This window comes from Loxodonta africana, chromosome 7 (assembly GCF_030014295.1).
Source record: "Loxodonta africana isolate mLoxAfr1 chromosome 7, mLoxAfr1.hap2, whole genome shotgun sequence".
NCBI classification, from domain to species: Eukaryota; Metazoa; Chordata; class Mammalia; order Proboscidea; family Elephantidae; genus Loxodonta; species Loxodonta africana.
Window position 1 is genome coordinate 17,817,966 of NC_087348.1, and position 16,031 is coordinate 17,833,996.

At 37.9% G+C, this 16,031-nt stretch overlaps 1 protein-coding gene across 1 annotated transcript; it reads left to right on the forward strand.

The window, feature by feature from the left end:
* The first annotated feature begins 13,166 nt into the window (after positions 1-13,166).
* LOC100660431 (olfactory receptor 5B3-like) lies at positions 13,167-14,111 on the forward strand. The gene has a single exon (XM_003421345.3). It carries the CDS (start codon positions 13,167-13,169, stop codon positions 14,109-14,111), a length of 945 nt encoding a protein of 314 aa, XP_003421393.2.
* Positions 14,112-16,031: the final 1,920 nt, after the last annotated feature.

The window sequence follows — 16,031 nt, forward strand, 5'->3', positions numbered from 1 at the left end:
GCATCTGTTTGTTGAAATATCTCAATTGATATTCCATCAATTCTTGGAGTCTTGTTTTTCCCCAATGCCTTCAGAGCAGCTTGGACTTCTTCCTTCAGTACCAACGTTTCTGATCATATGCCACCTCTTGAAATGGTTGAACATCGACTAATTCTTTTTGGTATAATGACTCTGTGTATTCCTTCCTTCTTTTTTTGATGGTTCCTGAGTTGTTTAATATTTTCCCCACAGAATCCTTCACTATTGCAACTCAAGGCTTGAATTTTTTCTTCAGTTCTTTCAGCTTGAGAATGGCCAAGTGTGTTCTTCCCTTTTGGTTTTCTATCTCCAGCTCTTTGCACATGTCATTATAATAGTTTACTTTGTCTTCTTGAGATGCCCTTATGAAATCTTCTGTTCAGTTCTTTTACTTCATCAATTCTTCCTTTTGCTTTAGCTGCTCGACATTTGAAAGCAAGTTTCAGAGTCTCCTGTGACATCCATCTTGGTCTTTTATTTCTTTCCTGTCTTTTCAATGACCTCTTGCTTTCTTCATGGATGATGTCCTTGATGTCATTCCACAACTCGTCTGGTCTGCGGTCACTGGTGTTCAATGCGTCAAATCATTCTTCAGATGGTCTCTAAATTCAGGTGGGATGTACTCAAGGTCATATTTTGGCTCTCGTGGACTTGCTCTGATTTTCTTCAGTTTCAGCTTGAGCTTGCATAGGAGCAATTGATGGTCTGTTCCATAGTTAGCCCCTGGCCTTGTTCTGACTGATGATATTGAGCTTTTCCATCGTCTCTTCTCGCAGATGTAGTCAATTTGATTTCTGTGTGTTCCATCTGGTGAGGTCCATGAGTATAGTTGCCGTTTATGTTGGTAAAAGAAGATATTTGCAATGAAGAAGTCGCTGGTCTTGCAAAATTCTATCATTCGATCTCCAGCATTGTTTCTATCAACCAAGGCCATATTTTCCAACTACTGATCCTTCTTCTTTGTTTCTAACTATCACATTCCAATTGCTAGTAATTATCAATGCATCTTGATTGCATGTTTGATCAATTTCAGACTGCAGAAGCTGGTAAAAATCTTCTATTTCTTCATCTTTGGCCCTAGTTGTTGGTGCATAAATTTGAATAATAGTTGTATTAACTGGTCTTCCTTGTAGGCATATGGATATTATCCTATCAATGACAGCATTGTACTTCAGGATAGATCTTGAAATGTTCTTTTTGATGATGAATGCAACACCATTCTTCTTCAAAATGTCATTCCCAGCGTAGTCTAATTCAAAATGACCAATACCAGTCCATTTCAGCTCACTAATACCTAGGATATTGATGTTTATGCATTCCATTTCTTTTTTGACGATTTCCAATTTTCATAGATTCATACTTCGTACATTTCAGGTTCCGATTATTAATGGATGTTTGCAGCTGTTTCTTCTCATTTTGAGTCATGCCACATCAGCAAACGAAGGTCCCAAAAGCTTTATTCCATCCACATCATTAAAGTCAACTCTACTTTGAGGAGGTATCTCTTCCCCAGTCATCTTTTGAGTGACTTCCAAACTGGGAAACTCATCTTCCAGCACTCTATCAATGTTCCGCTGCTATTCATATTCATTTTCACTGGCTTAATGCTTTTCAGAAGTAGACTGCTGGGTCCTTCTTCTTAGTCTGTCTTAGTCTGGAAGCTCAGCTGAAACCTGTCCTCCATGGATGACCCTGCTGGTATCTGAACACTGGTGGCATAGCTTCCAGCATCACAGCAACAGACAAGCCCCCACAGTGTGACAAATTGACACAACACTTGCATACCTGGTATGAATCCCACTTGGTTGTGGTACATTATTTTTTGGTATGATGCTGAATTCTTTTGGGTAGACGTTTGTTGAGAATTTTTGCCTCTATATTCTTTGAGATATTGGTCTGTAATTTTCTTATTTTGAGCTGTCTTTGCTTGGTTTTGCTTGGTTTAGTTATCAGGGTTATGCTGGCTTCACAGAATAAATTCAGCAGTATCCCCTCCTTTTCTATGTTCTGAAATAGTTTGAGTAGACTGGCGTAAGCACTGCTCTGAATGTTCATAGAATTCTCCAGTGAATCCATCTGGGCCAGGGCTTTTTTGTTGTTGTTGGGATTTTTTTTTCTTTTTCTTTTTAATTACTTTTTTAATCTCTTCTCTTTTTTGGGATGTGTTCAGATTTTCAACTTCTGTTCGTATTAGTAGGGGTAGGTAGTGTGTTTCTAGAAATTTGTCCATTTCCTATAGGTTTTTAAAAATTTGTTGGAGCGTAGTTTTTCATAGTACTGTGATATGGTCCTTTTTATTTCAGTTGAGTCTGTTGTAATGTCCCCCATTTCATTTCTTATTTGATTAATTTTGTCCTCTCCTCCTTTTCTTTTGTCAATTTGGTCAATGATTTGATGATTTTATTGAACCTTTCAAAGAACCATCTTTTGGTTTTGTTGTTTGTTTCTATTGTTTTTCTATTTGCTGTTTCATTTATTTGTTCTCTGATCTTTATAATTTCCTTTCTTCTGGTGGCTGTGGGCTTGTTTTGTTGTTCTCTATTTGTTCACATTGTGTAGTTAATGTTTTGATTTTGTCCCTTTTTTCTTTTTTGATGTGTGCATCTGTTGTTGTAAATTCACCTCTGAACACTGTCCTTTGCTGTGTCCCAAAGGTTTTGGTATGATGTGTTTTCATTGTCATTTGCTTCTAGGAATTTTTTTTTTTTTATTCCATCTTTGATTTCTGTTATTACCCAGTAGCTTTTAAGCAAGATTTTATTCAGGTTCCATGAACTTGTTTTTTTCCTTGCTTTTCCTGTTATTAATTTCTTCTTTGTTGGCTTTCTGATCAGAGAAGGTATTTTGTATTATATCAGTGTTTTGGATTTTGTGGAAGTTTGCTTTGTGGCCCAAGATGTGGTCTATTCTGGAGAATGTTCCACGGGCATTGGAAAGGAATCTGTCCTTTGCTGCTGTTGAGTGAAGTGTCCTATATGTATCTATGAGGTGAAGTTGATTGATTGTGTCCTTCAGATCTTCTGTGTCTTTGCTCAGTTTCTTTTTTTATCGAGAGTCATGTGTTGAAGTCTTCTACTATTATTTTGGAATTGTCACTTTCTCTTTTCAGTGCTTTTAGAGTTTGTTTTATGCATTTTGGAGCTCTGTCATTGGTTTTGTAGACATTTTTTATGTTTATGTCTTCATGATAGATTGTTCCTTTAATCATTATATAATGCCCTTCTTTGTCCTTTATGGTTAATTTTGTTTTAAAGTCTATTTTTTCTGAGATTAGTATTGTCACTCCTGCTCTTTTTTGGTAGCTGTTTGCTTGATATATTTTTTTCCATCCTTTGATTTTTAATATATTTATGTCTTTGTTTCTAAGCTGTGTCTCTTTTAGACAGCACATTGATGGGCCATTTTTTAAAATCCATTCTAACACTCTTTGTCTGTTTATGGGTGCAGTTATACCAATTACACTCAGTGTGATTATTGATAGGTGTGAGTTTATTGCTACCGTTTTGCAGTGGTTTTTTTTTTTTTTTTTTTTTTTTTTTGTGGTGCTGACATTTTCTTTGTTCCTATTACTGGCCTATGCTGAATTCCTTCTGTTTGTGCATGTGTTTTTGTTTCTTTCATTTTTGTAGATTTTGTGTTTACTGAGACTTTGTTTTTCTTCTTTATTTTGCTGAGTAGGCTTGTTAACTTTCTTTGTTGTTACCTTGAAATTTACCCCTTGTCTTCCTAATTTGAAACCAGTCCTTCTTTACTTGGTATTGCCTTGACCACCTCTCCATTTGAAAGTTCTATACCTGCACTGTTTATTCCTTGTTTTATTGTCCTGACATTGTTGTTTAAAGATTAACCTCTCTGGTTCCCTGTTGTAAATCTTTTAGTTTTGTTTTATCCTTGAGAGTTCATTACCTAGGTTGTTATCTCCCTGATGCAGTCTTGCATTGTAGATTCAGGCTGTTGTCTGATATTTTTGGTTTTCTAACTGAAGGACTTCCTTTAATAGTTCTTGTAAGTTTGGTTTGGTTTTTACTTATTTCATTATTTCTGTTTATCTGGAAATGTCCTAATTTTGCTATCATATTTAAGCAAGAGTTTTGTAGGACATATTGTTCTTGGTTGGCAATTTTTTTCTCTCAAGGCTTTATATATGTTGTCTCATTGCCTTCTTGCCTGTGTAGTTTCTGCTGAGTAATCAGAGCTTAGTCTTATTGTGTCCCCTCTGTATGTGACTTTTCAGGATTTTTTCCTTGTCTTTATTTTTAGCAAGTATGATTATGAAATGTCTTGGTGTTTTCTTTTGGGCTCTATCCTTTATAGGGGTTGTTGAGCTTCTTGGATAGTCAGCTTTTTGTCTTTCATCATATTAGAGAAATTTTCTGTCAGGAATTTTTCAATGATCTTCTCTGTGTTTTCCATTTTCTCCCCCTGTTCTAGACTTCCTATCACTCACAAATTTTTGCTTTTGATTGTATCCCACATCATTCTCAGGATTTCTTTATTTTTCTTCATTCTTTTCTCTGATTTTTCCTCAAACGAAGTGGTATCCAAAGATTTATCTTCAATTTCACTGCTCCTGTCTTCCATTGTTTCAACTTTCTCCTCAAACATTCTATGACATTGTCCATTTCTGAAATATTGTTTCCTTTTGGATTTCTAACTGCTGTTTTTGTATGATTTCTAATTGTGTGTTTATTTTGTTTCTGTATTATTTTCATGATTTCTTCCATTGTTTTTTCTGTCATTTTGCCTTTGTTTTCCATGATTTTGTTTACTTTTTCCTCATTTTTGTCTACTTTTTCTGTCATCTCTTGGATAGTCCTGAATATTAGAGTTTTCAATTCCCTATCAAGTAGTTCCAGTCCCTTTTCTTCTACCAGAAGGTCATCTGGTGTTTTATTTTGGATGCCTACTAGAACCATCCTGTCCTGTTTTTTATGTTTTGATATTATCTGCTGTCTTTGGGAAATTCAGGAATTATTATTTTCATTTATGGGTTGTAGATTTGTTTTGTCTTGCTTTTTTGTTTTATTTGGTTATGTCTTGGCAGGCAAGATGGACATTCTTTTTTTATTTGCTTGTCTGTGGTCACGATACTTCTCACCACCTTGCCCAGTGGGCAGGGCTAGTCACTCAGCTATGGTGCAGCATTGCAGGTCCACCAGACGGAGATGGGCAGGGAAGGGTCATTTGCAATACATACTGGTCCAACAGGGTGGGGCCAGGGAGCAGTGCAGGGGAGGGCCCAGTGGTCTGCACCTGTGCCACTGGGGGGTGCAGTGCTCAGTGTGCAGTGCAGATAGGAAGAGGTTATGGGAGGATGTTATATGTGGAGCTAAGTGGGTGTGGGGAAGAAAAGAAACAGAAGCCAAAAAACAAAACAAATACAAAAAAAGGTGCTGTAGGATCCTACTGTTTGAGTGGTGCAGATCTGGGGAAGCCATGTGCTGGTGGCTTTCTAGCTAGGCAGTGTGGCACAGCCTTTCAAGAAGGGGCAAAGTTGGCAAACCCATCAAGCGTGGGCAGAAGAAACGATAGGAGGAGAGGGAGGTAAGAACCTGGAAAAAAAAAAAAAAAAAGGCAGAAAGGCACACATGGCCAGTGGTTGGAAGAAAGGAAAGAGAGGAAGGTAGAGAGAAACAAGAAACAGAGAAAAAAAAAAAAAGAAAGAAAAAGAAAAAACAAAAAATGTCCCTACGGAGTCCCCTAGAAGTTCTTCCCCAGCTTAGTGGCACTGCACAGCCCTTCAAGAAGGAGGGGAGGTGGCAAATGGTGCTAGATGTTTGGGAGAAGGGTAAGGAAGGAAGGTAGAGAGAGACAAGAAACCAAGAAAAAAGAAAAGAAAAAAAAACCTGGAGGGAGCCTACTGTTGTGGTGGTGCAGACCAGGGAAGCAGCTCCCTAACTAAGTGATGCTGCACACCCCATCAAGAAGGTGTGGAGATGGTACACAGTGCCAGGTGTTTGGGAGAATGAAAAGAAAGAAAGGGAGAGAGAGACAAGAAACCTAGAAATTAAAAAAAAAAAATTGTCCCAGGGAAGCCCACTGGCTTGGCAGTGTGGACTGGAGAAGTGGTTCCCCAGCTGAGCAGCTGTGCTCAGCCCATCAAGAAGGAGCAGAGATGGCAGATGGCACCAGGTGTTTATGAAAAAGAAAAGGAAGGGGGTGAGAGAGAGACTGAAGAAACAAAAAGAAGCCAAAAAAGCAATGACAACAACAAAAAATGGCACTGAAGGAGCTGGTCAGTAGTGGTGGGGCGAATTCAAGCAGGAAGGAGCTCAGCATCTCCCTGGCAGAGGGACCGCAGCCTGCCAGAAAGCTGCAGAGGCCTCACAAGGAGAAGAAGGTTAGAAAGTTAGGGGGTGGGAAAGCATGTACCCCTGGTAACCAGGTGCTCTGTCTCCCGCTGGGAGCTTCCTGAAGCTGCCTTCCTGTACTCCCTGTCTTCTGTTCTTGGTGGCTAAGGGTCCAAGATGAAGAATCTGTGCCACATTAGCTGATAGGGGACCTCCATTCTATAGCTCTCCCCATCTTCAGTTCTCTGTCAGTTTCTTATTTCATTAGGTGCTTGGATGGGTTCTTGATCCTTTCATTTGATGCGTAGCATTCCAGAACTGATGTTTGTATCTCTTTTATTTAGTTTTTTGGGCCCTTGCTGTGGAGGGATGGTGTGGTGCTTCTGTCTGTAGTGTCATGTTGGTCTCATACAATCTTCTTGAAAATCTTATGAAGGACATGTTATATTATTATTTCCCTCTTTGCAGATGAGAAGCTGAAGTTTGAAGAGATTAAAACACTTCCCTGAATTTGAGGCTAATCCATAGAACAAATGATTAACCATTATACTTGCCTGCACTAAATAGGGCACAATAATTTTGACTGGGAGTCTGTTCTCAGAGGTGACTGTACAGAAAAAGTGATCGATCTATCTCATTTGTTGAAAAAAAAAATTCTCACACTTGACCTGTATTGTTAAGGCAAATGGATGTTTTTAAAAAATGATTTTCATAAGGGGGCTTGTTGACACTTCTTTGAAAAAGAGGAAGAAATTAAATGAATAAAAACAAAATTCAATTTAAAAAGCCTTACTATAACAAGTGCTGGCAAAGGTGTGAAAAATTTGAATACATTTTTGATGTGAATACAAAATGGTAGAGTCACTTCAGAAAACAGTTTGTTTCTTATAAATTAAATGTATACTTACAACATCAGCAAGCAACCCAACTCCTAGGTAATTATTCAGAAGAAAAGTGAAATAAAAACTTATTTTCACACAACACACTTTAGGCAAATGTGTAGAGTGATATTATTTGTAATCACTAAACACTGCAAACAACACAAATGACCCTCAGCTGGGGAATAGTAAACAGTGCATGACGTTAGATAATGGAATATAAATCAACAATAGAAAGGATGCCCCTACTGATACAGGTAACGACATGGGTGGATTTCAAATGCATTATGGTAAGTGAAAGAAGACTACAAATATTAAGATTTCATTTATATTACATTCTTGGTAAAACTATGTGAAGACAGTACAGTTTAGCAGTTACAAGTAGCAGTGGCTGGAAGAAAGTGTTTGCCAAGAAACTCAGGAGAATTTGTTTAGTTGATTAAGCTGTTTTATATTGTGATTGTAGTAGTGGTTACATGACCACAGACATTAGACCAAGTCTTAGAATTATACACCAAAAGCTGTGGGTATTGCTGTGTGTAAATTATATACAATTAGAAAGTAGGGGAATGTCATAGGTTGAATTGTGTCCCCCAAAAACATGTGTCAACTTGGTTAGGCCATGATTCCCAGTATTGTGTGGTTGTCTTCCATTTTGTTATTGATATAATTTTCCTATATGTTGTAAATCCTAATCTCTGCCTGTGGTTAATGAGGCAAGATTGAATTATGTTAAAGAGGATTAGGGTGAGATTGTAATCCCCTAACTAAGGTCACTTCCTTGATCCAATCTAAAGGGAATTTTTCCAGAGACATGGCCTATACCACCTTTCATTTTAAAAGAGATAAAAGGAAAAGGAAGTGAGCAGAGAGTGGGGGTCCTCGTACCATCAAGAAAGCAACACTGGAAGAAAAGCATGTCCTTTGGACCCAAGGTTCCTGTGCAGAGAAGCTCCTAGACTGTGGGAAGATTGATGACAAAGGCCTTTCCCTAGAGCCAACAGAGAGAAAAAGCTTTCCATTGGAGCTGACGCCCTGAATTTGGACTTCTAACCTACTAGACTGTGAGCAAAAAAAAAAAATCTCTTTGTTAAAGCCATCCATTTGTGATATTTCTGTTATAGCAGCACCAGATGACTAAGATAGGGAAAAAGAAGAAATGACAACAAGTAATGTACAAACGTGTGTACACTGCACTGAACATACCCACATAGGCCCCCATAGACAGTATAATTACTTTTCCATAAAAAATTGAGATGAGGAACTGTAGATGCCCCTATGGAGGGCATTCACTGAGAGCTCTGTGTCTTTATAGCCCCCCTCCTGGTTTTCATGCATTAGCCTCTGAAATCACAACATCACTCTATGTGACATCAACTGGAGAGACCAGACTGTGTACAGAATGCTTTTGGTAATCATATATTAAAATTAATGTTAACATTTGTTAGCACACATGCAACCTACCCCCAAATTGAGTGTTTGCACTAAGTATTGAACTATGCCCAGGGAAACACCCCAAAAGAAAGATCGTATTGAATGATTTGAAAATAATATCTCCTTCAAGGGTAATCTCTTCCATCTCTACATCTTTAACTAGATCAGCAAAGTCCTTTTCACATAAGGTAACATTAACAGATTCCAAGAATTAGGACCTGCTATCTCTGGAGACCATTCTTGAGCCTATTGCAGATTTGTTTTCACTTAGGCTATTGGATGTCCAACCCCCAGATTGTCTGGGGAGGGGAGGCCTCCTGTTACACACGGTTACTGAAAGTTACAGGCGATTGAAGGCTTCAGTATAAGTAGCTGCACCTGCTGGAGCCTGCTGCCTCCTCAGTCACCATGGGAAGAGACAGCTGGAGAGTAGTTCATATGCTTTAACCTACCAAGACATGACACATATTTTCTCTTCACAACCATAATTCTGTGAATTTTATGGGAGATACATTATGTTTGTCTTACAAATAAGGAGGAGGTAAGTGTCCCTTCCAAGGACACAGAAAGAATGTCTGGTACATGCAGGCTTCGACTCAGGTTTCACAACTGCATGTTAATGTTCTTTACTCCATCTTTTACTGCCTTAAAGATCTTGGAACCTTTTTACCAGTACCTGAGAGACAGAGCTTCTCTAATTTTCCATGGCTGAATTTCTGATTTCAAACTCACAATTCAGAATTGCTGTTCTCTTTTTAACAGTAATCAAGGTAAGCTTTTTATTTCATGTACAATTTTAGTGAGTAGTGAAATTCATGCAAAAGCAGTGGGGAAGTTACACATAATATGAATTATTTCATTCCAGAATAAGATGTTGTAAACACTTTTCTAACACAGTGAGATAAGGTTGGGGTATAAATGTCATATTCCATCATACAGAGTTAAATGATATTTATGAAAAGATCATGTTGCTTTCCAAAAGAAGATGAGCAAAAAACAAAACAAAAAAACGGGATATACGATATTCTGATTGAGTAGGTGGTAATTTCATCTTGTTCACTACTGGTTAGCTGCTAATTAAAGTTCGGACCCAACCAACCTGTTGCCATCCAGCCAATTTCAACTCACAGCGATTCTATAAGACAGAGTAGAACTGCCACATAGGGTTTCCAAGGAGTGCTGGTGAATTTAAACTGCTGAGTTTTTGGTTACCAGCCATAACTCTTAACCACTATGCCACCAGCATTTCCTAATTAAAGGTAGGCAGCTCTAACTGAACACTAAAAGAAAAAAAAAAAAAAAAAAAGAAATGTTAGTAAAACGACACTTCTTTAAGCAATAAAAATGTCCTAACAGTGGGTAAGCATTTGGTTGCTAACCAAAAAAATCGACAGTTTGAATCTACCAGTAGCTCCTTGGAAATTCTATGGGGCGGTTCTATTCTATCTTGATTGCTATGAGTCGGAATGGCAACAGGTTTGGTTTTTTGGTTTTTTAATGGAATAGCAAGATCCATACTCCATTTTTACCTTTATTCCATAATCTCACCTTTATTATTACTAGCATGTCTACAAATACTGACAGCGAGGTGGCTAAACAGCTGGCTTTTTTTGAAACTGGGCTTAAACCTTGAATCTTGAGTCCTTCTCAAACTACCTATGTAATAGTAAAGTATAGCACAACTTCTTGAATCCTCACTGGCAGAGTGGGAATAATAACACTACATAAATTTCAGTTATTCTAAAGATTAATTGAAAAGATGTATGTTTTATCTACATATATTGTCATTTGTTGTGAACATAATATATGCTTAAAGTGGTTATGTGTTAAAGGTTGGAAAACAAGACATTAATAAGCCAGGCATGTAAAGAGAAGCTGTGAAAGAATTAGAAAGAAGGTGGTAGAGAGTAGTGGTTAGCAGAGGATGGATGCCCTGCCCAAGACTTCAAATTCAAATGAAAAATGTAAATATTGTACCTGCACAAGAACAGATTCAATTAAAAAAGTTAAAAACATGGAGTGCACCAGCAGAACAGGTATGCAGGCATAATGCATCTATAATCTATGAGCTTTCAGACTTTGATCTCTGTGATTCAGCTATGGGATGACAGTTAAAGAGAAAGAATGAGTTCAAGAAAATGAGACTCTTTTAATCCATGCTAAAGTATAGATTTTAACCTAGAAATTAAATGAAAGAATAACTCACACAGAAATACTGGCACAGCCAGCATATGGACTAAGGGAAATAAGCACTAGGAGGTACAATAGCTCAGTGGACTCAGCCTGTGAGGGAAGGCAAGTAGATTAGTGAGGCTACCAAATGTTAAAAACTCATACGCATTTTACAGCCTTGTGTGTCACCATCCACCTTTTGCCAGACCAACATTAAAGCCACCTTTACATCCTAATATTATACCTAGTGGAATACCTAACACTAACACTAACTGAAGTATTGCATTTGGTAAATCTGCTGCAAAAGATATGTTTAAAGAGTTAAAAAGCAAAACTATCACTTTAATGACTAAGGCGAACCTGACCCAAGCCTTGGTATTTTCTATCACATCATATTGCACGTGAAGTCTGGACAATGGAAAAGGAAGATCAAAAATGTACCCATTTCAATTATGGTATAGGTGAAGAACACTGAATGAATATACCTTGTGCTGCCAGAAGAATGAACAAATCTGTCTTGGAGGAAGTACAGCCAGAATACTCCCTAAAAGAGAGTATGATCAGACTTTGTCTTCCTTGATTTGTACCCGTCATTGGGAGGGACCAATCACTAGAGAAAGACTCGTACTTGGTAAAGTATAGTGTTCAAAAATGCAGAGACTCTCAGTGATTGACACAGTGGTGGCAACAATGAACTCAAACATACCTACTATTGTGAGGATAGAGGAAGACTAGGAAATGTTTGTCCTGTTCACAGAAGGTCACAATGAGTCGGAGTGAATTGATGACACCTAACAAAGGCACAAAGCACTGGGTACCGGATAATGACAACACCACCACTAATTGGGCTACACTGGGCATCCAGTTTTACTCATTGCCTTATGCAGCAGTCAAGAAATCAAAAGATTCTTTGCATTGGGCAAATGTGCTGCAAAGGATCTCTTTAAAGTGTTGAAAAGCAAAGATGTCACCTTGAACACTAAGGCATGCCTGACACAAGCCATGGTATTTTCAGTTGCCTCCCATGCATGTGAAAGCTGGACAATGAATAAGGAAGATTGAAGAAGAATTGATGCCTTTGAACTGCGGCATTGGAGAAGAATATTGACCATACCATGGACTGCCAAAAGAAGGAACAAATCTGTCTTGGAAGAAGTACAACCGAATGCTCCTTAGAAGTAAGGATGGACAGACTGCATCTTACATACTTTGGACATGTTGTCAGGAGGGATGAGTCCCTGCTGAAGGACATCATGCTTAGTAAAGTACAGGGTCAGTGGAAAAGAGGAAGACCCTCAACAAGCTGAATTGACACAGTGGCTGCAACAGTGGGCTCAAGCATATCAACGACTGTAAGGATGGCACAGGACTGGGCAGTGTTTCATTCTGTGGTACATAGGGTCGATATGAGCCAGAACCTACTCGACGGCACCTAACAACAACTTATGCATTATCTCATTTAATTCTCACTATAATAACTTCAAGTAAGTCTCACTACCATATTTATTTTACAGATGGTGGAAATGGGGCTCTAAGAAGTTAGATTATGACCAATGACTGCTAAGTAGGAAATGACAGAGCTGATCTTGAACACATATGTACCTTTTAACAGTTACTGAACCTTATGCCCAATGCTATGTCTTCCCTTCAGAATGTCTTTGCTGATTATACATGTCCCTACTGCTGCAGTTATATCACCATATATCTCTCTTTTCTTTCACCATGTTATCCCAAACATAGAGTTTGGACCAATGGAGACAATGAATAATTTCAAAATGATTTAAATTCACTTTAATTTCACTTAAGACCATTAAGAATACATATGCCTGGATCCTAAGCATGGCTTTTCCAGTGAATATTTCTGTAAACTTGAATAAATTACTCAAATTTTTATGCTTCATAACTTAAATGGGGATAACAACCAATCAACCTTATAGGGTTGTTGAAAGGAATACGTGAATATATGTGTAAAATATCTGGTGAAGTGTGGGCACATGAATGATATAGAAAATTTCATTAGTCTTGGGAAAACCAAGCTGGAAATTCATGTTGTTCCAGACATGACATCTTGGCCTAGTTATTGCATTCTCTACAGTTCGGAGTAAGAATTTACAAAATTTAAAAGTCAGAAGACATTCCAAGAAGATCCTTCAGCTTTAACAGTTAGTAGTTATATAGATAATTTATGCACTAAGTTTAATTGTCAAGCCCACATTTTATGTATGGAGACTCTTGAAATACAAGTTCCTGCTATACGAAGTAACGCACATGATATTTATGCAATTCAATTTCACCGCAACCTCTTTTCTGTTTAACACTCTGTTCTTTTATTCCTTGTTGATACAGGGCATCTCTTGAATCCGAAATAACATCAATGGGGAACAGAACAGAACTGACTCACTTCATCCTGCTTGGGCTAACCAATGCCCCAGAGCTTAAGTCCCCCCTCTTTATAATGTTCACTCTCATTTACCTCATCAATGTGCTTGGGAACCTGGGGGTGATCGTGTTGATTTTGTGGGACTCTTGTCTCCATACTCCCATGTATTTTTTTCTCAGTAATTTGTCTCTGGCAGACATTTGTTACTCTTCTGCTGTTACACCTACGGTGTTGGCTGGGTTCCTTACAGGAGACAATGTCATCTCCTACAATGCATGTGCTGCTCAGATGTTCTTTTTTGTGCTATTTGTTTCTGTGGAAAATTTTCTGTTGGCCTCAATGGCCTATGACTGCTATGCAGCAGTGTGTAAACCCCTACATTACACCACTACCATGACAACAGATCTGTGCGCATGTCTGACTATAGGTTCCTATGTTGGTGGTTTCTTGAATGGCTCCATCCACACTGGGGTCACGTTCCACCTCTCCTTCTGTAAGTCCAATGTGGTCCATCACTTTTTCTGTGATGTTCCAGCAGTCGGGGTTCTCTCTTGCTCTGATAGACACATTAGTGAGATGATTCTTGTTTTTGCAGCAAGCTTCAATATCTTTTTTGCTCTTCTTGTTATCTTGATATCCTACCTGCTCATATTTATCACCATCCTAAATATGCATTCAGCTGAAGGATATCGGAAGGCTTTATCCACCTGTGCTTCTCACTTCATCGCAGTCTCTGTCTTCTATGGGACATGCATCTTCGTATACGTGCAGCCCAGCTCCAGCCATTCTACAGACACAGACAAAAAGGCATCTGTGTTCTATACTATGGTCATCCCCATGATGAACCCTCTGGTCTACAGCCTGAGGAACAAGGATGTCAAGAGTGCATTAGAGAAGGTTGTTGAGAAGGCAAAATTGTCTCTAGGCTTAACTATTTAACATAGTAGAATCCATAACAACCCAGTGTATTCCCCTCAGATCTTCTCTGTACAATGGTTTACGGTTTCAGGGCTTCAACGTGCTTAATTCCTAAGGTGAGACACTTACCCCTTCAAAAGTTTGTTGTCTAGAAAAAAGAAAACATTATGTCCAGATATGTAATACATGAAAGAGAATGGCTAAGGGGGGACATAAAGATATGTGGGTTTTGCTTTTCAAAAACCATTTTAATGACTTCAGATTTATTCACATGTCACCTACCATATACAGGTGCTAGCATATATGTTCAACAGGGCACACAAAAGTCCACACACAGAAGCACATGGAATGGCCCTGTGTCACATTTACACAGAATAATGGAAGATTTTTTAATTTGGTAAATGAAATGTCACCAGTTTTTAATAAAAGAATTTAAATAACCAATTTAGGATTCAGAATATAAACTCACCATAATCTTATTTGTTTCTCTAGCTGAAAAATTTCCAGGAGTCCAAAATGGAGAAAAAATGATAAAAATTTTTTATGAAAGCTATTTGCCTTTTGTTGCCATATTTTATCCAGAGTTATATAAGTTTAGCATATTAAAGAAATTAATTTTTCTGTCATCACTAAATCATTTGGTAGTAACAGTATGGTGACATGATAATTTTCAAGAGAGAAAAGGTTGAAATACACAAAAAGAAGATGTATAATAAGAGCATTATTTTTTAGCTTACCCATACATGACTACCACTTCACATTTTGTAAAAAAAAAAAAATTTCAGAGTAATGACAATATTAACCATATTTCTTACTGGAAACGGCATGAAATGGCTAACGTCAGTCATTCATGGGTACCTTAGTTCTGGTTGAGCTATATCCTCTTATCACTCTCCTGCTCATTCACCTCACTCCATTAATACTGATTCTCTTGCTATCCCTGGACAACTCTATGCATGTTCCTCAGTCAGGGCTTTTTACCTGCTGAACCCTCTACTGGGAATATGCCATCACTCCTTTCAGGTCCCTGCTTAAATGTTACCGTATTATAGACACCCCACTTTCTGATGCACACTGCCGCCTTACCATTTTATTCTCCATAGTCTTGATCATTACTCAGTTATTATTATTACTTATGTGTTCACCTGTTCCCCTATTTGCCCTAAATAGAATGTACACTTCACAAAGGCAGTGACTTTATCTGCTTTACTAACAACTTCACCTTCAAGACATTAAGTGTAGCCTGGTTCATCCTAACATCTCAATAAATATTTGTTAAACTAAGGAATATATGAATTAACTAAACTTTGAGACTGTCTATACACTTGACTTACTGATATTTATAGTTCATTGCCTATAATTCTGTAGAAAACAATTTCACAGCATGTTATGAAACAAGGCTGTTTGTTTGTTTTGTCTTGTTTGAAACTACATTCTCACTCAGTTCTTGCAGTTCCTTCTTTTGGATGAATGCTATTTTTGGTACCAAATCATCAAGTGGGTCATCTTAAACCACCTTAATTTTTTTATTAGGATGATTTCTCATATAGTGGCAAGTAACGAATGAAATGAATTCTATTCAGTAAATCATAAAGTATTACACCATAAGAAATTTTCTACATGATTCAACTTGCAAAATTCTTGCATACATGCTGATGATTCGTTTGACTCCAATGATCCTGAATGTCATAGAGAATGTACGATTGGCCACACTTATCGGCAATAAACATAGCCTATCTCAATATGCTAATATCATACACAGTAACTATGTATTTGGTGTTGATCCTCAGATGAGCTCAATTCCATAATAAAACTACTCAAAGGACTTTGCACCCATGTCTTCTTTGTCAATCTCTGTTGAGCAAATGATGCCTACTGGGGGACTGCCATCACATGGAGGATAGTAACCCACTCCATAGTTTGCAAGTATTGAGGTCACCA